General features: G+C 38.5%; 1 protein-coding gene across 1 annotated transcript; it reads left to right on the top strand.

Annotated features, from left to right (window-relative positions):
* Positions 1–5,605: 5,605 nt before the first annotated feature.
* Positions 5,606–20,751, top strand: LOC140235572 (uncharacterized). Its single transcript, XM_072315577.1, has 14 exons — positions 5,606–5,758; positions 6,124–6,280; positions 6,704–6,784; positions 7,072–7,143; positions 8,280–8,369; positions 9,869–9,936; positions 10,527–10,589; positions 11,637–11,765; positions 13,029–13,230; positions 13,739–13,918; positions 15,187–15,405; positions 15,855–16,012; positions 17,860–18,039; positions 19,472–20,751. Exons 1-14 carry the CDS (start codon positions 5,630–5,632, stop codon positions 19,598–19,600), a joined length of 1,857 nt encoding a protein of 618 aa, XP_072171678.1. The 5' UTR covers positions 5,606–5,629; the 3' UTR covers positions 19,601–20,751.
* Positions 20,752–22,197: the final 1,446 nt, after the last annotated feature.

Raw genomic sequence — 22,197 nt, 5'->3', positions numbered from 1 at the left:
CCTGTTGTAACATTAGGTAAAAAATTTTAACGTGTTAATTAAATTTTACTGTAGTGTTATGAGGAGGGGTGTTAGGCCTTAAGGATAAGTTCACCTTCATAAACATAAGGATTGAGAGAATGTAGCAATAATAGAACACATCAGTGAAAGTTTGAGAAAAATTGTACCCCCCCCCCTTTTTTTTTGTTGCAATATTATAGGAATACATTTGACCTAAAAAAAGATAGACTCTAGGTTGTCTGTATTTTGTCATCTGGGAGTGGGATATGTTCCGCAGAGCCGAGAAGTCCTGCATCTGGGCCGTATTTTGGCTGCATTTTTTTTTTAGGTGACCCAAGTATCCTCTCGGATCACCTTCTGTATCTGTACTGATTCTTTGTTTTTCTTCTTCTTTTTCTTTTTTCTCCTCAAAAGTTGTGCAGAGGTTAGCTCAGAAAGTCCTCTTCCTATCAATGTCAAAATTATACCATACATGTATCGTGTCCCAAAGACGACAGATCTAATAAAATCATAGTGATCAGTCGACCGTGACGTCACAATGACGTCATTATATGAAAACACATTCTCATTCATATCTCATTAATGGAATGGAATTTTTCAATGAAATTTATGTCACACATATATGTATTTCAAAATAAGCGCATTCTATTCATATTCTCAAACTTCATATTTACCCTTGAAACGTGCGCGTACGCACGCGTTGAAATATTTACATGCTCCAATCTAGCTCAAATTTTTTTTGCACACGTTTCAGACCATTTGGAGCATTTTTTTGAAAAATTGAAAAAATTGGACGGACGCATATGCGCGCGCGCATATACGCACGTACAGCTCATATGCAATAGAAATTTCCCGTTTTTTTACACGGATCGGATGTCTGAAATGTCAAGGAATAATTCTACCAAGTTTCAAGTCGATCCGACTCAATATGACGTTATACGGGGCCAAAGTTGAAATTCCGCGCGCGCGTCAATGGTGATATACAGTGCAACTATGCCAAAAAACTGCCAATTTTAAATCCGATTTTACTCGTCGGGATGGATGGTGACCCCCCCATTTTCTTTACATATTCTAAAAGCTGATGAATTGTACATTTCATTTCATGGGTTGGCGATGCTGCAAAAATGATCAAAAGATATCAAATTTCTTAATAAATAAAAGTAAATTTTCAAAATGACGTCATCAAATTTCAAGTTCACTCGAGCGTATCTCACTTATCCTTCGCCAATTTTCACCCACATTTCAGTATGTTGTGTAGCTTATTAAATGCTCTTTCATAAATATAATTTATAACATTTTGATTGGATGACAACATCACCTCGTAAAAAATGGATTGAAAGTAACCTTGTCAAATTTGACCAGTTTACGTGTTATCTCTATGGGAGTGCAGTTTTTCTGGAAATGAAAATTGACATGACTATCTTTATCGAGCACTAGCTCACTTATGCTTCGGTGAATTTCTCCCAGATTTGAATATGTTGTAGCTGAGACTTTGGGCTATTGTAATGTGCCCTCCGTTTTTTCATACAACGTCGGCATCACATCGAAAAACTTGGTTGAAATTAAAGCTTATCTTCGATGTATTAAGATATTTCTTTCTTTCTGAAACTTTCTTTGCAGTAACTCAAGAAAATCAGGCCCTATCACCCCCGTATTTTGCACATGTTTAGTTCATGTCACGTAGATTATTTTATAAAATAACAACTACTTGATCAGACACCATCTTGGGTATGTAAATTAGGGTCAAAGGTCATAAATGTTTCATCCTGTATCTTGGTGAATAAATGTCCTATCTTTCCCATATTTTGCACACGCAAAGACCATGTTACAAGAATCATTTCACAAAATAACCACTTTTTGCTCAGATGCCATCTTGTCTGTGCAAAGTGGGGCCAAAGGTCATATGTACTTCTTTCTGTATCTTCATTATGACGTGTTATCTCTACGGGAGGGAATGTTTCTATATGTGAAAATTGACATGATTGTCTTTATCGAGCACTAGCTCACTTACCCTTCGGTGAATTTCTCCCAGACTTTAATATGTTGTAGCTGAGACTTTGCGCTATCTGAAATGTGCCCGCCATTTTTTCATACTCTGTCGGGATCACGTCAAAAAACTTGGTTGAAATTAAAGCTTATCTTCGACGTATTGGATATTTCTTTCTTTCTTCAACTTTTTTGGCAATAACTCAAGAAAAACAGACCCTACCACCCCCATTTTTTGCACATGTTTAGTTCACGTCAAGTACATTATTTCATAAAATAACAACTACTTGATCGGACACCATCTTGGGTATGTAAATTAGGGTCAAAGGTCATAAATGTTTCATCCTGTATCTTGGTGAATACATGTCCTATCTTTCCCATATTTTGCACACGCAAAGACCATGTTACAAGAATCATTTCACAAAATAACCACTTTTTGCTCAGATGCCATCTTGGGTGTGCAAAGTGGGGTCAAAGGTAAAATACTGTACTTCATTCTGTACTTTCGTTAGTGTATACGGAATTCGGTACCAAAAATGGCAAATGTGACTCCCTTTTCTAAATGAGAATCCAAACGTCACACGGCCAATGTCTCCTAAACGCAGATGAAACATTTATGGTCATGCCTATTGGGATCAGGACTCAAATCATTGATTTCCAAATAGATCGGATCACCTAATTTGTCAGTGTTGACAAATTCCGACTCTAGTTTTTTGTTTTTTGTTTTGTTTTTGTTTTTTTGCCTGTCAGCTGAAGAAACACAGAATTTGGCAGAAGTGGCACCAGAAAAGTTTTTTTTTTCTTCTTGCTTGCTTGTTCTATAGCTGATGAAACTCAGAAGTGGCACCAGAAATGATAAACTGGGCCCCCACTTTTCAAAATGTGCCAGCCGTGCTTTTATATAGATCTACACAGTGCTCTTGGGTTAGGCAGGCTCCAGCATGCATCATGGCAGGGGGTAACATGGTCTATCTGTTGCTTCTTGTCTGCCTAGTATACTTCAACCTCCCATTTTAAAGTCTCAAATTCCTGACGATCACTGATGCTGCTTACTCTAGTGTTAGTGTTTGCTAGAGTCTGTGTTAATAATATATTGTATACGCCATATATTTCGCAAGTCTAAATTTTCGCGATTTCGCGAGTGGTTAAATTCGCGATCGTGGAGTCCCATACTGAACGGAGAAGAGTACACGCGTACATCACATTCACATTGGGGGATCAGAGTCAATATTTTCATGTGTCTTTAATTTCGCGAATAGCACCTGACTCGCGAAATTCGCGAAAATAAAAACCTTGGGAAATATTCAGTGTATACAGTAAGCTAATACAGTGCACTCCCGATATAATGAACACGGTTATAACGAATTCCAGTTAAAACGAAGTAAAAATTCAGGCCGGAAAATTATCCACTCTTTGTTCTTTATTGTTTATTTGTTTGGTTATAACGGAATTTCGATATAATGGAAAAAAAAAAAAACTGCCGGTCCCAAGGACTTCATTTTTTTTAAGTTATAATGGGAGTCCACTGCAACTTGAGCTTGGTGTTTTTAGACCTGTGATATTCATTGATTGTGCATCTGGATTCATTCAGATGCAACTGTGAACAGCACTACAAATTCTGCAGAATTTGATTCTAAAATTATCTGCAGCTTTCTGACACTCGGTGCACTGCTGTCTCTCTTAAGACTAAGAGTCATATAGATCATTCCTAGTTCCACACCGTGTACATAGTGTCACTCTCATCCTTTACTTGTACAGTGTATTGTCTTCTGAAATGTTCTACTTTTACAATTGCTGTGTTTGATCTTGAGGCTCTTAGTCTTTGATGTGATTTTTGCCTTTATTTGCCAAGAAGTGACTAGATAGAACTTAAATGTGTTGGAATCTAGACCTAGTAGTATAAGACCTATAGATTCTAGAGCTTTTGATAATTATGGATGAAAATATTTCACATCTTGTCTTCTCATCTTTCTCTTTCAATATAAACCGTGCCTCTACATTGTTTTTCCTCATTTTACTCTCTTATATGCCCACAGTAGTTTGAATTTATTTACCAGTATAGTTTATTATGGGGAATGTTTGTTGAAGTTTTGGGTCATTCAGTCTGTTAATCATTTTCTGTGACTCAAGTGAGCTTACACATTCTTTTGTATTTTGTTTTCTTTCTTTCTCTTTTTTTTTTTTTTTTTTTTTGTTTTGTTCTGGAGGCACCAGCATTATGTTTTTATGGGTTCTCTGTCCATCCATCTGTCCGTCCCAATCAAATTTATGGATGATGCAACTTAAGAACCGTCTGAGGTATTCCAGTGATACTATGCATACAGTGTTGTTTGTATTAGTGGACGAAGCTGCGTCTATCAACTTGTGGGTGCAAAGGCTCAAGGTCAAAAGTTATTCGTCAAGGTCAAATTGTAAAATTTCACTCTTTTCTCTGTATCTCTTAAAAGGCATTTTGGTGAAACTTGGTGTGTTCATATCTTACCAGGTAAAGAGTCTCTAGGGGATGTTTTTGGCTTTGGGGTCCAAGGTCAAAGGTTGAGTGAAATGCCATTGAATTTTACATTTCTATCCATATCTGGAAAATGGCTTGAGATATCTTCATGAAATTAGTACATATATTGCCTTTATTGCCTGACAGTGATTTTCTTGGAAAGTTTTAGGGTAATGAGGTCAGAGGTGAAGGGTCCAAGGTCAGGGTAGAGTTCTAAGATTGCACTAGTTTCTGCATACCTTGAAAAACTTGCAGTATACTTGGTAAATACATTCATCGCGGCACAATGATTCTGTAGGGAAAGATTTGGTCGAAGGTGTGAAGGGTCAAGGTCTGTCCAATATTGTTAACTTTTGTCACATACAGTCGAGATGTACTGTAGACATTAAAGAAATGATGCGATATAGCTGAGGCAATATGCCAGTCACCATAGCAACATTTTTAGTTTTCTCCTGTTAAAACTTTTTTTTTTATTGATTATCTTCTTTGCCATGTATTTACTTCTCCTTCCCTCCCTCATCTTTTTCTGCTGCCCTTTTTCTATGACCTAGTACTTCCTACTAAAACTTCTTTTGTGCTTTTGTTAATTCCTCCTTCTGTATCGCATTGTAATCAACTGTACTTCTCACTGCGTTGTCACATTTCTTCCATACTCGTTTTCTAGATCAGGAAGTAATTTTCCTTCCCGAAATTGAATAGCAATTTTTGTCTATGGACATACATTTTCAACAAAATGGTATACAAGTCTGTGTAATGAAACTGCTATGCAAATTACATTTTGTATAGCAGTCACACCAAAATGCATAGCAAATTGCTATGCGATACCAGGAAAATTATTCCCTGTAGATGTATTCTTTAAAGCTTGTTTTGTTCCATCATCCCTTGATTCAAATTTTCCCTTTCATTTCTTTTTAGAATTTTTCTTACTCACTTTTGCATTTGTACTTACACTTTACCTATTTTTTTCTCTTTTGCATGATTTAATATTTGTGTTCTTTTTCTTTTTCTTCTCTGCTTTATTTTCTGACACTGGTATTTGAACTATTCTTTGTTGTTTTTGTTTGCATTTTAAGAATTTACAGGATTTGCTTATATGTGTGATAAAATTTTCATGGTTTTGCAGAGACAAAGAAAAGCTTCCATTTGTTGGAGATGGATGAAGATTTAGAGATGGAAAAGGATGATGTCGAGTCAGAGGTTGGTCAGGACCGGGAGGTGATTGGAATGCTCCTTTCACAGGCATCAGATGGAGAAGATGGTCAACTGCAGATACATCCTGAAGTAAGTGATACTAGTAGGTTATAGAAGCAAAGACTAGTGGCCAAGAGTGCTTGGTTAAGAGCCAATCATTCTGCTAGACAAATAAAATGAGGATAGTCCACTGACGAAGTTTAGTGCCTGTTCTGATTAAAGAATGAAGCAAATGTGAATTGATGTTTTAAGTCCTACAATGTCATGCTCTTGACACTTCCTGTGTTTTCAAGTCTATTTGCACTTTTCATGCAGAAAACAATGTGAAATTAGATCACAGTGACAGTTCAATATTTTGGTTAAAATCATGCATGTCATTTTGAGGGCAACTTCCATATAAGACCAGTACTCCCATTGTTCTAACTGATACTATACTGTTTTGTTGTCTCCTGAAGACAGAGGATGAGGTCGGGGCAGAGGATGATGAATCAGCCAGTGTGGTGGCTGGAACCTCCATTTTGGAAGAAGCAAAGTTAAGTCTTGGGGAAGAATCTACCAACCTGCAGGCTGTCCAGCTGACTGATGGTTCCACAGCCATAATACAACAAAAAGGTATCCATTTGTGTGCATGTATGTAATTTTCCTGTTGATACAGATGCAAACTGTTTTACAAAGTAGATTTGTGAAGTAACAACCAGTGAACTTAAATATATTTCAGATGCCTAAAATGTCTTCTCTGATGTGTGGTAAAGCCAAAAATCCCTCAAGGTGTCTGTACATTGAGAAAGAGAGAGAGAGAGGGGGGGGGGGGGAGATCACTTGGTACATGTTGGCATGCATGTGTTTATCCATAGAAGCTTTAATTCATTATGTCATCAGCAGACTGCAGCCACTAAAATAATGATGTAGCAAGTGACCAACAGGGATGATTGCACAAATGGCAACTGGCGATCATCAATTTAGAGGAAATGGAGAAAATTGCCAAAATTCAAATAATATCTTGTGATATATTGTATCACATCTCTTCCTGCCCAGCTGATGGTAGTCTCCTGGAAGGACAGGCTGTTCAACTGGAAGATGGAACTACAGCATTCATTCATAACCTCAGTGGGAAAGGTGAGCATTCTTTATAGTCAGTGACACATGTATATTGTTGATTGGTAATCATCCTGAGTTTAGAGAGATTGGCATTAATTAACATGGCAACATTGTGCTAAAGTTAGCAAGAATTAATATAAATCAAGTAAATGCCTGAATGAATCAAGTAGATTTCTTGACAGTAAGGATGAACTCTGGAACAATGAAACTGAATGTTAAACACTGGAATAATGGAATTTAATGACTTAGAATGCTACTGTGCAAAAATCAATGTGAATGTTTAAAATGGCATTGTTGGTTCCTAGGGTTTGAAGATAGTCAAGCAGTGCAACTGGAAGATGGGTCTACAGCATACATCCTACGCACCAACGCTAAAGGTGAGAGAAGTGTGGCATCTTGACAAAAGATATACTGTATACGCCAAATATTTCGCGAGGTTTTTATTTTAGCGAATTTCGTGAGTCGGATGCTATTCGCGAAATTATTGACTCTGACCCTGATGTGAATGTTACGTACGCGTGTACATTTTTCCGTTCAGTACAGGACTCCACACTCGCGAATTTAACCACTCGCGAAATCGTCGGGAATTCCCGATTCGCGAAAATTTAGACTCACGAAATATATGGCGTATACAGTACTATGGTCACAAACTAGATTGAGTGACTGAGATTTCAGTATCATGCACCTTGATGCCACAGTCGATCAGTAAGCATCAAGTGCTTGTATTATCAGGGTTCCTGATTTGCTAAAATTTGTGTACAATTATTTGTCTGAGGCTGCCTTGGGTTGAGACCAAGCTTCATATCATTTAAAAATTTGATGTGTAATAAGTTTTAGACAGCTTCAATGTCATTCATTCATCCAATATTCAGTCCAATGAGGATGACAGAAAAGCTTACTTTCTCTCCTTTTCATATGAGAGCACAAAACTCCTCTTATGTTATTAATGCAAACAAACCAATTTTGATAGGCACATGAGAACAAGTGAGGGTTAAAGAGAGATTTTACAGCTCTTTGATTAACTTGACTCTCTTGCAATGTCTCTCTATTGCCCTGATAGATCATTTACTGACATTGAAATTCTCTCCCCTTGTGATTTTAGCCAGAATTCACCAGCCATTTCTGTAGGATTCATTCCATCATAGAATTTTAATTCTTAAAGGGGTCAAGTACGATGTGATATTGGACATTGCTGTGAGGACAAATCATTTTAACACCATCACTACTTCTCTCTTTCCCGTAACCTACCTAATCTCATCTTTCTTTTGGAGTGTCAGCTTCCTATATCACACCTGCACTTGTACTGCAAGTCAACTTCCTTACAGAGTTACTAAACATTGTAATGTTGTTATTGTGATGATTGTAAATGATACTGATAAAGACAACTTGTATTGTAAAATTCCTGTTTCTATGTGAAGTATTTGTCTGACCTGTTAAACCCACAATAATTAGTGCCATTACCAGCCATTACAAATAATAATGACTACACTAATTGTCGTTTCCTTTATTCCAGTTGATGGTGACAGTGTCCAAGCTGTGCAGCTTGAAGATGGAACAACAGCCTTGATTCAGACGCACGTCACTGATTTTGACCAATCTCAAAGTATGTTTGTTTCTTCTGTGACTAAAGGGTCAAGTGAAGGATAGCTCTTATTCATATATGTGTCTCCTCTATAGGTGCTGTAGTAAGCAATGACTTAGTTATGGATCTGTCCATAATTTGTGCTTTTTACCTTTTTGCAATGATAGCTTGTGATGCAGTCTAACACTGAACCAGACAATTTGAGGTTTTAAGATTCAAGGCAACTATTGTAGTCATGTCAAGACCAGAATTCCTCATTTTAGGATTCCTGCAGTTTCATGCAGTCAAACTTGTGTGGCAGTGAAGAAGACAAGAGAAGTATTCATATTTTTATTTCATTATCAATTGATGAGTATATAGTGCAATACCATTAACAATTATGAAAACAGTAAAAGCAAAGTCACATTACAAGAACACCTATCTTACGGGGTATCAAAAGATGCCATATTAGCTGACATTATACCCTTGATTACCCTATGTGCCTTATTTAGGTAAAGCACCCTCGACCTAACATGTTTTTCCACGACAGTGCTTGAACATAATTAGAACATAAATTGTCTTAGAATGTAGACCTTGATGCCCTGTCCCCTGTGCAATAATGTGTGTAGAGCATGAACTGGACTGCATAGTCACAGAAGAACAAAGAATCTGTCGTGCCCTAATACTTGTTACAGTCTTCTTGTGCTTTTCCATGACAACTAGTTTATTGTCGAGCTCACCGGAGGTGAGGGGAGACTACGGGATCGCCTGCGGCGTCTGTCCGTCGTCCGTCCATCGTCCGTCCGTCCGTCGTCTGTCCGTAACACTACAAAAACTTCAATAACTCTTTGCTCTGGGCTTCAATTGCAATCAAACTTCGAAGGAAGAGGGGTCATACAAAGTTTCACATTTTACCATATAAGAAGATCACCTCAAGGTCAAAGCTCACAGGCAGGGGTCAACGAACTTTAGGGCCCAATTTTAAGTTTTCATGGCGCGTTTCTATTATGGGTCATAACTTTTGATCCATAACTCCATTTGTGACCAAACTTGGATGGTAGATGTCCCTTGGGGAGTAGATGGTCACCACAAGGTCAATGGTCACAAGCATGGGTCAACGAACTTTTAGAGCCCAATGTTAAGTTTTTATGGCGCGTTTCTATTATGGGTCATTACTTTTGATCCATAACTCCATTTGTGACTAAACCTGGATGGTAGATGTCCCTTGGGGAGTGGATGGTCACCACAAGGTCAATGGTCACAAGCATGGGTCAACAAACTTTTAGAGCCCAATGTTATGTTTTTATGGCACGTTTCTATTATGGGTCATAACTTTTGATCCATAGGTCCGTTTGTGACCAAACTTGGATGGTAGATGTCCCTTGGGGAGTGGATGGTCACCACAAGGGCGAGACACATTTTGGCACTTGCCTTGTTGTAAAGAAAACAGTTCTGAACACATGGGACCCAAGTGAATGATGTGAATCACGTTCCACAACATTTTGACCACATTATCCCTGTCATTGGTTTCCACACTCTAGGTGCCTTTCCTTCAGATGACCCAATGGATGCAAGCTCACTCAATGTTTTGGAGCATTATGCAGCTCAGGTTAGCCTCACCAGTAGTCTAAGTGAATCCACTCCCCCTCAAAAAAAAAATAATAATAATAATGAAATAAAATAAAAAGTATACAGGAGTCATTGTTTTATGTGACTACTGTCAAATCCATTCAACCTGAACTGGGGTACATTTTGTTATGATCACCGTCTTGTAAATATTTTGCAATAATACTTGATATAACAGTGAAATGCATAAAGTATTGACTGTCAGGCGGTATATGCTTCCATGATCCACCATGCTGAAAGGACTGATGTATTCTGTGCATGACTGTGTTACAATATATTCTTTAATATGCCAAACTGTGTGAAATAGTGGTTTTACTAATCATCAGACTTCAGATAGAAATGTTTAGATTACCTCTGAAGTATGTTCAGAGTGGTACACACTTAGTCAGTTTACTTTCATTTTCATTATAGTTTTGAATGAATATCAATATTGCACATCATACAGTTGTTGGGTTTTACATGATAATTGTAATGTATCATGTGTTGCATACATGTAGTCATATCATAAGGACTCCTTTTCACAGGGACAGAATTTCAACTCTTGATTTATGAGTTGATATCATTCTAATGCAGAATTCTGGAGAGCAAGGAGGAGGTGCATTGCAGCTTACAACAGGAGAGCATGATTTCACATCAGTAAGTGATTTACAAGTGAGCCCTTTCATTGCCAGCTTTAGCTCAAAATAATGTTTGTGTCATTGGTACAGTGACACAACATTCACTCCTGTCACAATTTGCTCCGGTCTTGTTTTCTCCAAGGACTTTAAAGGTCCTGTTTACCTTTGGGAACAGTAATTTTAAAAATGTTCAAGATATCACATTTGATGCATATGTGTAGGTCTGTAGTATCATAAAATGCCATACCAGATGAAATTTTCACAATAAAGTCTAAAATATAAGGAGATATCAGTATTTTTCTCATTAAACCATATAGTCTGAAAACATTTTTTTTATAACTATTGTTCACATTGTGTGTATTTCAATGTATTTAACATCAACTATATGGATTCAAATTTTTACAGTGGTTGTTTCTGTCCCTAACTCACATTTTAGAACTATTTTAAAGCACTAATGCTGGGTTTTTATTTCATCTGCAAATTGTAAATTTTGCCTTTAATAGGGTTAGGGTTGTGATGGGTTTTAGATTTAGTTTGATGTGAGGATTAGGTTTAGGGTTAAGGTTATGTTTGTTGGTAGAATTTATGTTTGGCTTAATGTGCCAGTATTTCATGGGAGCAAATGTCATGGAACCCTTTGGTACAAGGTTCATTACAGACATAATATCAGTTTGAGAGAGGAAAGCTGTGTTTATCATGTACTAAACTATGTCTGAAGAGAGATGTGCTTTTAGTTACATTTCCATATTGCACATGTTTTTTATGTTATTCACATTAATGTGATGTATTTCTTTCAGTGCAAACTGCATAACAAGATGTTATAAAAAAAAGTGCAGTTTTTAATTTCAAAAGACAAGATGAAGAGCAAAATACAACTAATTGTTTCACAGGGCAGTATTGCATTGTAACATGGGAATTCATGGAAGGGTTTTTCACCTCCACTCACCCTCTTGTCTCCTTTCTCTTTCCATCTCCCCACCCCTTTCTCTCCCCCTTTGTCCCTTTCTTCCCTTCATTATCTCTCCCTGTGTCATGTTCTTTGCTTTCTTTGTTTCTATAATATCAGCCAATGAGAGTAACAGTAGGATCTGTAGGCCAAGTGATGCCTAACAAAGTGGAGGTACTAACAACCAAGACGTTCCAGTGTCGGCATGAAGGATGTGGCAGGATGTACACAGCATCTCATCATTTAAAGGTTTGTTGTCTCTTTATCTTTAGTGTAGAAAAAAAAAAAAAAAAAGCTGCTGAAAACTGCTTATCCAAAAGTGGCAAGCCAATAAGCCAGTTCGTAGTTCCACTTTGCGCATGAGCAGAAAAAGGTCATTTGTACCAAGAGGCAAGTTGGTTTTTAAATTCACTGAGATAAGCATCTGTCATACAATGATTATTCATGCAATCCTTGTACATGTTGCTTGCCAGTACATCCACCTGACAGCAAACCTGGTATTTGGCAATATGAATAAAACAATTTTTTAATGCATTCAGTGCAAAACAATGAAATGGATGCTTCCCGACTTGATTGACGGACCATTCTGGTCACCTGGTCTATGCAAGTTCATTCATTGTTTGAACACGAATTTCATGAATTATTACGTCGGGCAAGCTTACCAGTACCCATAATGTCTCTTTGAAAATGATTGAAGTGCCTAACCAACTGAGAAAAAAGAAAGGTCATTTGTACCAACGTGCCCATGAGCTAATTACGAACTGGCTTATTGAGTAAAGTGGAGTCAAAAGGGGCCGGAGCTTTCGATCCTAGCAGAATCTTCATCAAAGGCATAATGACAAACAGGCAGGGAAAGCAATCACATATAAGGACTTCACTCAACAAGAACAGTCAGGGACAAGCTAGGGGCACAGAACAAAGAAAACAAAAGGAGAGGGTAGGAGGTCATGGGCAAGGAGCCCAACAGGTGAAGGGAGGGGATTTGGGCAGGAGGGTGGACAGACAAAAGGCAGAGGAGGGTCAGTAATGATCCTGAGGACCATGGGGGGCAACATAGAGGGAAAAGGATGAATAAGGAGGCAAGATCAAGCAAGATAAGGAACAACAGAGGGATGAAGAAAGGAAAAGAGTGAAATAGCAACAGCAAAGGGGGGGGGGGGGGCTGAGCAAACAGCGAGCCCTAATAGGAATTGTAGGCAGGTTTTGAGTGTTTTTGTGAATGATTGTTACCTTATTGATTATTCCCAACAACAAGGATTTGTAAATTGCATTGTTGCAGGGTTATCACATGGCTGTATTAGTTTAAGGGCAAGAAAAAGTATTTGAATATTTAGATGTCTCTGACATGGCATTGTAATAATGTGTTGCATTCTCTTCTAAACCATTTGATGTAGGTTGTTCAATTGAGATCCATTGAAAAAGTTTGAGATAGCTGCAATTTCTTTACTTAAAGCCTTGCTTCGTATTGTATAACCTGATTTTGCAAGTCGAGTTGTTCTATATATTTCATAGGTTCATGAGAGATCACACAGTGGCGTCAAACCATACAAATGTGAACACCCTGGTTGTGAGAAGGCATTTGCTACAGGCTATGGCTTGAAGAGTCACACACGTGTTCACACTGGAGAGAAACCGTACAGATGTTCACATGAAGGTTGTCGTAAAGGGTTCAAGACATCAGGAGACTTGCAGAAGCACACCAGAACACACACAGGTAGTCAGGCAGGACCCCCACCCTTTATCAAAGAATAAAGTTTTGCAGTAATTATGTCCTTGCATTAAAGACTTTTTTAAGTGTTTTTCTGTGTATTTTCATGTTCCTCAATTATGATTACATTGATAATTATTCTGATATGAAAGATATTGACATCTCAACCCATTTTCATTAGGAAAAGTATAATAACCCAATTTCAATTTTTGTCAATGCCTTTTGCAGTCTGGTCTGCATTTAGAATTCTGACAACATTGTGTGTATATGAGAAATAATGCTGGACTTTTTTTTTTTTTTTTTTTTTTTTTTTTAAGAAAATTTGTATAGGAGGTTTTAGTCTGATTTGACTTTGCCAAGCTGAAGCTTGGCAAAATCAAATGATGATGATGATGATCCACAGCATTTGTATAGCACCATATATCTGTTGTAGAAATGATGGAGTATAAAATCTACACTAACCTTTCAAGGACAACAAGAAACTTCTCTCATGACTCACTTTTCTTGCTGGCAGGTGAGAGACCGTTCAAGTGTCCATTTGAGGGTTGTGAGAAGGCCTTCACCACATCTAATATCCGCAAGGTGCACATCCGAACCCACACAGGGGAGCGACCTTACATCTGCCCTCAGGAAGGATGTGGTAGGGCCTTTGCTAGTGCCACCAACTACAAGAACCATATGAGGATTCATACAGGTCAGTCTGCATCCAGCTCATCAAATTTTATCAAAATCCGATTCAAGACCTGATATACTTTCATTTGACCTTCCTGTGTACTGCATTTGTTCAGGTGGTTCTTTTTTATACCAAAGGAGATATGTCATACTGTAAAAGGTGGGGTTTTTTTTCATGTACAAATATTTTCACGAATTAGGAGGTCACAGACATTTTAACGAGATGTTTTCCTGATGTGTCACCAAGGCTATCATAAAGGCACTAATGCCTGTCCATTAGCAATATTTTTGTATCCTGTTAAATTCGCGGCCCAACAGAACAGTGATTCATGAAATTTACAAAAATCAAACCCTCCTTAAAATAAGAGCTTTAACAGTACTACATTAACTGTGGGCCTTTGACATAAAAGAAAATAAAAAGTCATGTATTTTACTTGAATTTAAATCATCTATGAAGCTGCAGAAACACAGTCTGTTCCACACTTGTCATTTAGTGTCTAGGAATTTTAGCATGTTAAGAGGTTTAACAACAGAGATCAGCAGCCTAGCAAATGTCTTATATTGAGTGTGCCATCTACTGGTACTGCCAAGATTTGTGAAAAAAAAAATAAAGAGAACTTGCATTTATCCCTCGCATTTATCCCCAAGTTGAACTATCCTTCGGGTTTATGCCAGGTTCAAGTGTGTATGTGTGTGTCACACACAAACACACTTCTATAGCTTCCAACCATTCAAGCATTGAGAATTTAGGGTTTCTGGGACGAAACTGAACTAGGGCTTTCTATAGCTCAGTGGGTAGAGCACCGGCTAGCAATCCGGAGGTCTCGGGTTCAAATCACGATGGAATCCAAATTTTTTTGCTCAATTTTCCACTAATGAATTAAAGAGAATTGTTGGAAAAAGGCTTGCCCTCTTCATCAAAGCTAAAACTATTGTCACTCATTTATATGAGCAGTCTCACTTCATGCTACTAAAGTCACTTGTGAAAATATTGTGAGAATATTATGAAAATATCTGGATAAAGAACACAGTGAACATTAAATATAAACTTAATGTAATCCAGAATTTAGGTCATTACGACACCATTTAGTGACTCACTGTATGGTATTGTGTTGATCATAGTTCATGATGGATTTTGTGAGATACAAAGGTTTACTGGATATAAATGTGAGACTGGCTACTAACAATAATGTGTTAGTCTCTTTAACAACTCCTTCACTCTTAATAATGTGTTAGTCTCTTGAACAACTCCTTCACTCTTTCTGTTTGATTTTCATCATTTGTCTACAGGTGAGAAACCCTACGTGTGCACTGTTGCTGGCTGTGGCAAGCGCTTCACAGAATACTCAAGCCTGTACAAGCACCATGTGGTTCACACACATTCTAAACCCTACATGTGTTCATCATGTGGCAAGAACTACCGGCAGATCTCCACACTGGCCATGCACAAGCGGCAGGCACATGGGGAAGACGCCCTCGTTGATGGATTAGAGATAGCCATCACTCAGGGTGAGGTTTACATTACTGTAAGAAAGTACAGTGACATGAGAAGTGCCATGATGTATTGGTCAGTGTGACCAAAATTATCATTTGTCGCAATACACATGTGGACATTTCATTTATTAGTTCTAAAGTCCCTTTCCCTGATGCTCATGATGCCTCCAAAGACACATACCCTAAATATAGAAGTATTTATAATTGTACCTGGCAAGGAAAGAACTATTATGGAAGGTAAATGTACATTGATTATGAGTTCTCCCAGTCTTAAATATTTGCAGTGATAGTTATACCACAGGGCGTGAGCCAGTGCATTCCAACCTTTGGAGTTCGCATTCATTTCTTCAAATGAAGACCAGGGAATACATTTGCAATCCATTATATTGTAATAAAATCATGACTTCATTTGACAGATGACTTATTTCTGCATGTCTTTGATTGGTCTTACTTTGGTTAAATAGGTGACAGACCAGACATTGTCTCAATCCTGGGATCTCCCCCCAGTAAGAAATCAAAGTCAGAGTATCAGATTGCCACGGTAACACTCAGCAATCCGGGTTCCTCTGCAGGCAGCCTAGTCACACCTACTCTCACAGATGGAGTGCAGACTACGGCACTGGTAAGGAGTGCAAGACATGCAATATTATCAAGATGCTTTCATATAACCCTCATGTCCTCGTTCTGCTTTCTTGTCACCATACCTGCAGATGCCCTTGTAAAGATCTTGTGCTATCATACCCTAAAGTATATCTTCTACACTGCCCAATGCTTCCATACTGCTTTCATTCCTTCCCTAAGGTCTAATGTCCTCATACTACCCTCTTTCCCTCACTGAGGTCTAATGTCCTCATACTGCCCTCTTTCCCTCACTAAGGTCTGATGTCCTCATACTGCCCTCTTTTCCTCACTGAGGTTAATGTCCTCACACTACCCTCTTTCCCTCACTGAGGTTAATGTCCTCATACTGCCCTCTTTCCCTCACTGAGGTCTGATGTCCTCATACTGCCCTCTTTCCCTCACTGAGGTTAATGTCCTCATACTGCCCTCTTTCACTCACTGAGGTCTAATGTCCTCATACTGCCCTCTTTCCCTCACTGAGGTTAATGTCCTCATACTGCCCTCTTTCCCTCACTGAGGTCTGATGTCCTCATACTGCCCTCTTTCCCTCACTGAGGTTAATGGCCTCATAATACCCTCTTTCCCTCACTGAGGTCTAATGTCCTCATACTGCCCTCTTTCCCTCACTGAGGTTAATGTCCTCACACTACCCTCTTTCCCTCACTGAGGTTAATGTCCTCATACTGCCCTCTTTCCCTCACTGAGGTCTGATGTCCTCATACTGCCCTCTTTCCCTCACTGAGGTTAATGTCCTCATACTGCCCTCTTTCACTCACTGAGGTCTAATGTCCTCATACTGCCCTCTTTCCCTCACTGAGGTTAATGTCCTCATACTGCCCTCTTTCCCCCACTAAGGTCTGATGTCCTCATACTGCCCCTTGCCCTAATTGAGGTCTAATGTCCTCATACTGCCCTCCATCCCTCATGAAGGTCTAATGTCCTCATACTGCCCTCTTTCCCTCACTAAGGTCTGATGTCCTCATACTGCCCTCCATCCCTCATGAAGGTCTAATGTCCTCATACTGCCCTCTTTCCCTCACTGAGGTCTAATGTCCTCACACTGCCTCTTTCCCTCACTGAGGTTAAAGGTCCACTTTACCTTTGGGAGCAGTGATTTTAAAAATGTTCAAGATATCACATTTGATGCATATGTGTAGGTCTGTTGTATCACAAAACAACCTACCATATAAGATTTTGGCAATAAAGCCTAAAATATAAGGAGATATCAGTATTTTTCTCAATAAACCGTAACTGTAGACGGTTTAATCTGGAAGTATTCTTATTATAACTATTGTTCACAATTTGTGTATTTAACAATACTTCACATCGATTATACAGATTCAGTTTTTTTACAGTGGTTGTTTCTATCCCTAACTCGCATTTTAGAACTAGTTTAAAGCACTAATGCTGGGTTTTTGTTTCATCTGCAAATGGTAAACTATGCCTTTAATGTCCTCATACTGCCCTCCTTCCCTCAAAGGTCTAATGTCCTCATACTGCCCTCCTTCCCTCATTAAGATCTGATGTCCTCACACTGCCTCTTTCCCTCATTGAGGTCTAATGTCCTCATACTGCCCTCTTTTTCCGACATTTTTTTTTTATGTTTTTTGTTTTTACATTCGTCATTTTGTGTAACTCCAGCACTATACTCTGACTTTGAATTATCACATCATGATATGCTTTTTTGTCAAAAGTAGATGATATAGATCATAGATCATTGTCTTCATCTGTGCATTCATTGTAGTACCACATTGAACAACATGCTAAGTAATAGATCAGAATAGATAGAAAAGCGTGACCCACAAAGTTTCTCATATCCTCATTGTTAATGTTGTGCTCTTATTCTAGAACCACCCAAAGACACTGATACTCCAGGATGCCAATGGGCACACACGTCAGGTGACCATGGTGTCTGCTCTCAATCGTGATGCTGCTCTAGCCGCTATGAAGGCTGCTGTTGGCAACCACACCATGCTGCAGGTAGTGTCCGATGGCTCACTTACCAACCTGACCAATCTCACTGATATGGTAAGTTGATTCTCTCTTTCTCTCAGGTCACTGCACTTCTCCAGTCCAGTGTTACACATGTGATCAAGCTTTGGGCTTTTGGCATCTCTCAGTCTTTGGGGTTTGTGATGTGTTAAATTCTTCTTGGATGAGCTCTTTCTTTTAAAAAAAAAACCAAAAAAAACAAGAACTCATCCACTTCTTCTTCTTCTTATTCTTCTTCTTCTTCTTCTTCTTCCATGTAGTACAGTCCGCTAGATGTGTATCGACGTACTAGTGTGTGGGCAGATGTGGTGCAGGCATATACAGTGTCATTAAAATGTCTACAAAGTCACTATGTGCAGCTAAAAACACCCCTGGTTGTTAATTTCACTTGCATATATTGACAAGTTCACTTTCATTTCCATCCTAGACAGAATTTGTTGCAAGGTGAACCCACATTAGCCAGACCTCTGCCAAGCCTCTCACTGTGGAAATGTTCCAAAATTTCAAAGACTTTAGAAATACATAGATAATGACATACCAGATGGTAGTCAAATATCTAGATTGTCCTACAGTCACAGTCTACATTGACATCCACTTCTTCATCAGGTTTGTGGGTCTTTGTCTTACGTGTTCACTAGGTGAAGATGACCATAGAGTTATCCTTTTATCATTGACTGGGTTTGACAGAGTGGGTAAAGCTGTGCCCATTTTGATTTGAGTCTCATACAAACAGGTTTGGGATTGAAGATTTGGTAGAGAAGTCAGACTCTGCTAACACTGCTAGTCTGCTGGGTGGTGGACCAATGCTACATAGGATGCAGAGGTCTTTAGTTGTTTAGGGTTTCTGGGAACCAGAGATAGCCCTTTGACTGTTAGTTGATAGGATCCTGGCTTCACAGCATGAAATGATCTACTCCAGATCAGTGATGCATAATGTCTTTAGGGGCCTGTTCTAAAACCTGTTTACATGGTGACCGGTGTTTATGTCTCCTTCTTGTGCCATTTGTCATCTTCTTAACAAGATGTTATCACTGTATCCAACTTTCACTCCAGTCTTGCTGATCTATTTCCTGTCTGAGGATAGCTCTAGGGTGACACTAAGGTTGACAGTATGACGCATACACTCAAGTATGAGACATTGTCTTATGCCTCTTTCATGGATGCAAGTTGATGTTATTTACCTCAAAATTTCTCTCAAATTTAATGGAAAAAGAGAAATGGTAAATTGCTGTTTGACGACTTAAGCAAGCCTGCTGTCATGTTTTGACACGGATTATAAGGCAATTCCATGCAGTCTGTTAACAAGTCAAGAAAATGTGATGATGTAGACAAATGGAAGTAATTCATTCACAGGTAACAAGGCTGTGTTGTGCTGTCCTATCAGCACCAGTAGATGGTTGTATCTGTCTTCTGACAAGACTGTCTTACTCTCACCCATGCCATTTCTAATTTACATCTTCCATTTCAGCAACTGCAACAAGTCATGGCCATTGGCACAACTGAGGGTGAGGAGGGAGAGAAGGAGGAAGATGGAACAGCCAGCTCACATCTTTCTGCAGAGACGGAAGAGGCGGAGCTTGCTTCTCTCCACACATGATGGTAGGAGAAGGGGATGGAAGGTTAAAGGAACAGCTGTGATCATCCTGCTAACAGTACATACTGTGTATGTACGGTGGTCAGTGTGTTTAGCCATATCTTCTGACACAGACCATGTGGAGGGAGACACATCAAGCATTGCCTAAATTTGTGTCATGGTGATAATCATGTCCTCACGTCTTGAAACAGAAATGTTGGTTATTTATTGCTTGGTTACCAAGTGGATGGTCAGATGTAAGGTATACATGCAAGTCAGAACTTCAAATTTGTTCAATTGATCACCACAAGGTGAAAAAGAACATGCAATAAGACGTTGCTTTCATGTAATTTATGGAATGTGTCACCTTGGTCATTTAAAAATATTGTTTCAATTGCATAAGTCTGAAGATTTAACAAGATATGAAGTAAAGTGATGTAAGCAAAAGAGAAATAGATTCATCACAAGGAATTGTCTCAGCATTTTTTTTTTTTCATTTAAGAATGAATGGATAGTGAAGTGTTTATCTATATAGTACTGTACCTGTGGTATTTCTAAGAGAGTTGTATATTGGTGTATCACCTGATTTAAACTCTCATCAAGGATGTGAGAGAACAGTGATCATTACCTAGTACATAACCTTTGACCTCCCCCTGTCAGAATCTTTTACTCATCGTGTCCACTATCTTCAAGACTACAGAAGATTAGGCAAAAAGTGCAAAGTAGTGTGAGGTAGGTGAATGAACACAAAGTTTGATGACAGTGCCAGAAATAACTGTAAATCTTGAGATACAGTATCACTACACTAAAATGACTATTTGGAGATAGTGTTGCTGGGAGGTGAATATAATTGACCCTATCCCTTGGGGAAATGAAACATGTCCAACCCAGATGAGTGAAGGTGAATTCATTTGCTTGGCTTTAATGCATGTCTTATGGAAGACATCTCATCTGAAATAACAGCAAAGAGATGTGCAAGACTTCCATATGCTGAAAATATTGTGCAGCTGCTGTTTATTTGAGATTTTGGTGCTTGATTTGTGGTGGTAGTGGTAATTGAACAAATACTTGAAGCGCAAGTTTGATGAGTTCATGTGTTTCCAAAGTTTGAATTTTGATTCATATCCACTTGATAATATGTTTAGTTCAGAAATAATATGCTGAGACAAGTTTAAAAAAAAAATGGGATGAGATGCTCTACTCTGCATTACAGAGAGAAGAAACAATGAAATGACTGATATTTTTGTGACTATTTAATGAATATGCGCTACCACACCAGCTGTGGTAGGTAGACCGTTTCTGTAATGTTATCAAATTCTGTGCAGGCCTTGTTCACAAGAGATTGCCTTAAAAAACACGAAGCTTGCTGGAGGTTTGCCCTCTCTATGAACATCTTATGAATATTAAGCAAATTCTTGCATAAGAATTTTGGTGAGAGGGAGCAGGTGGATAAAATGGTGCACTACTAGGCTTTAGGAAAAGAAACACTGAATTTGAGTACGTTACAGTAACATGTACGTATTATGTCCCAATAGTGGTATTTTCAGTGTATTAGCAGTTCATTGTAGTAAGCAGCAACGTTCAGTAGCAGCTGGTGAAGTTTTCTGCAGATGAATTATACTGTGCTTTGTTTGTATGTCTTTGCAATGAAATTAAGATATCCCTCCTCTGAATTTGAATTGGCAAGATTTAATACCATATGTTCTTTCCCCCGATCTGGCACTTATTCAATAATTGCAGGGTTGTGCCAGCAAATAATGTGTGTAGAAGTATTCACTGTCAATTCCACTGATTCACCAGTTTAGACTAGTGAGGGAATGGGAATTTTTAAAAATACAAAAAAAAATAATGATTAAGATATTGGCATACAAGTAGACTGCTGAAAATTTGAAGTTGTGCATGAATGTGTGATCATTTGTGCTCTAAATTCTTGATATGTCAGTCTTCATTTATTACTAGTGGGAGCTTAATTGGCCATGTGGAAATATCTTTGAAGATCTTATAGAATATGGTAGTAAACAGGTGAAATAGGGGTCAGTAGTCCCTTTACTTTTCCCCACTCTCTTTATGCACCAGCAGGACTGACTCATAATCCAACCCAAAAAGGTGGCATGGCAAGACATGAGTAACAAGCAGCTTAAGGGATAGCACAGCCAGTAGCTCCTGGCTGTGTATTACCCAGTCTGGGACTAATGCTTTGTGGTAATGATGTGAACACTAAAGGGTTCTGGACTATCACAATGTGACTTCAATGATACCAATTGGAGATTCTCTCCTATTTCATCTTGTCACCTGTTCTTGTTTCTCTGTTATTCAACAAAATATTTTGTAACAAGTTTTGTTTAACAAAACAAGTGTTTTTACTGTTTATTAATTTTGTTTGTTTTTATATGTTGTTTTTTTTTGGGGGGGGGGGCAGAGAAGATGTTTGTAGTAAGAATCCATTTGAGTATGGGAAAAATGTCAGGCAGTGACATCATTTAGCTAGATAAAATTCTGTCCCCTGTACAACGTGACTTCCACTTGACACAGCTTTGTGTGTACCTACTGTGTGTATGTGTATATGTGTGTGTGTTTTTGGTGTCTTGCATGAGAATGTGACATTGTATCAGCTCTTGTCT

This window comes from Diadema setosum, chromosome 12 (genome assembly GCF_964275005.1).
Source record: "Diadema setosum chromosome 12, eeDiaSeto1, whole genome shotgun sequence".
In the NCBI taxonomy this organism is placed as follows: Eukaryota; Metazoa; Echinodermata; class Echinoidea; order Diadematoida; family Diadematidae; genus Diadema; species Diadema setosum.
The sequence above is the reverse complement of the archived record's forward strand: the minus strand, read 5'-3'. Positions and strand labels throughout refer to the sequence as shown.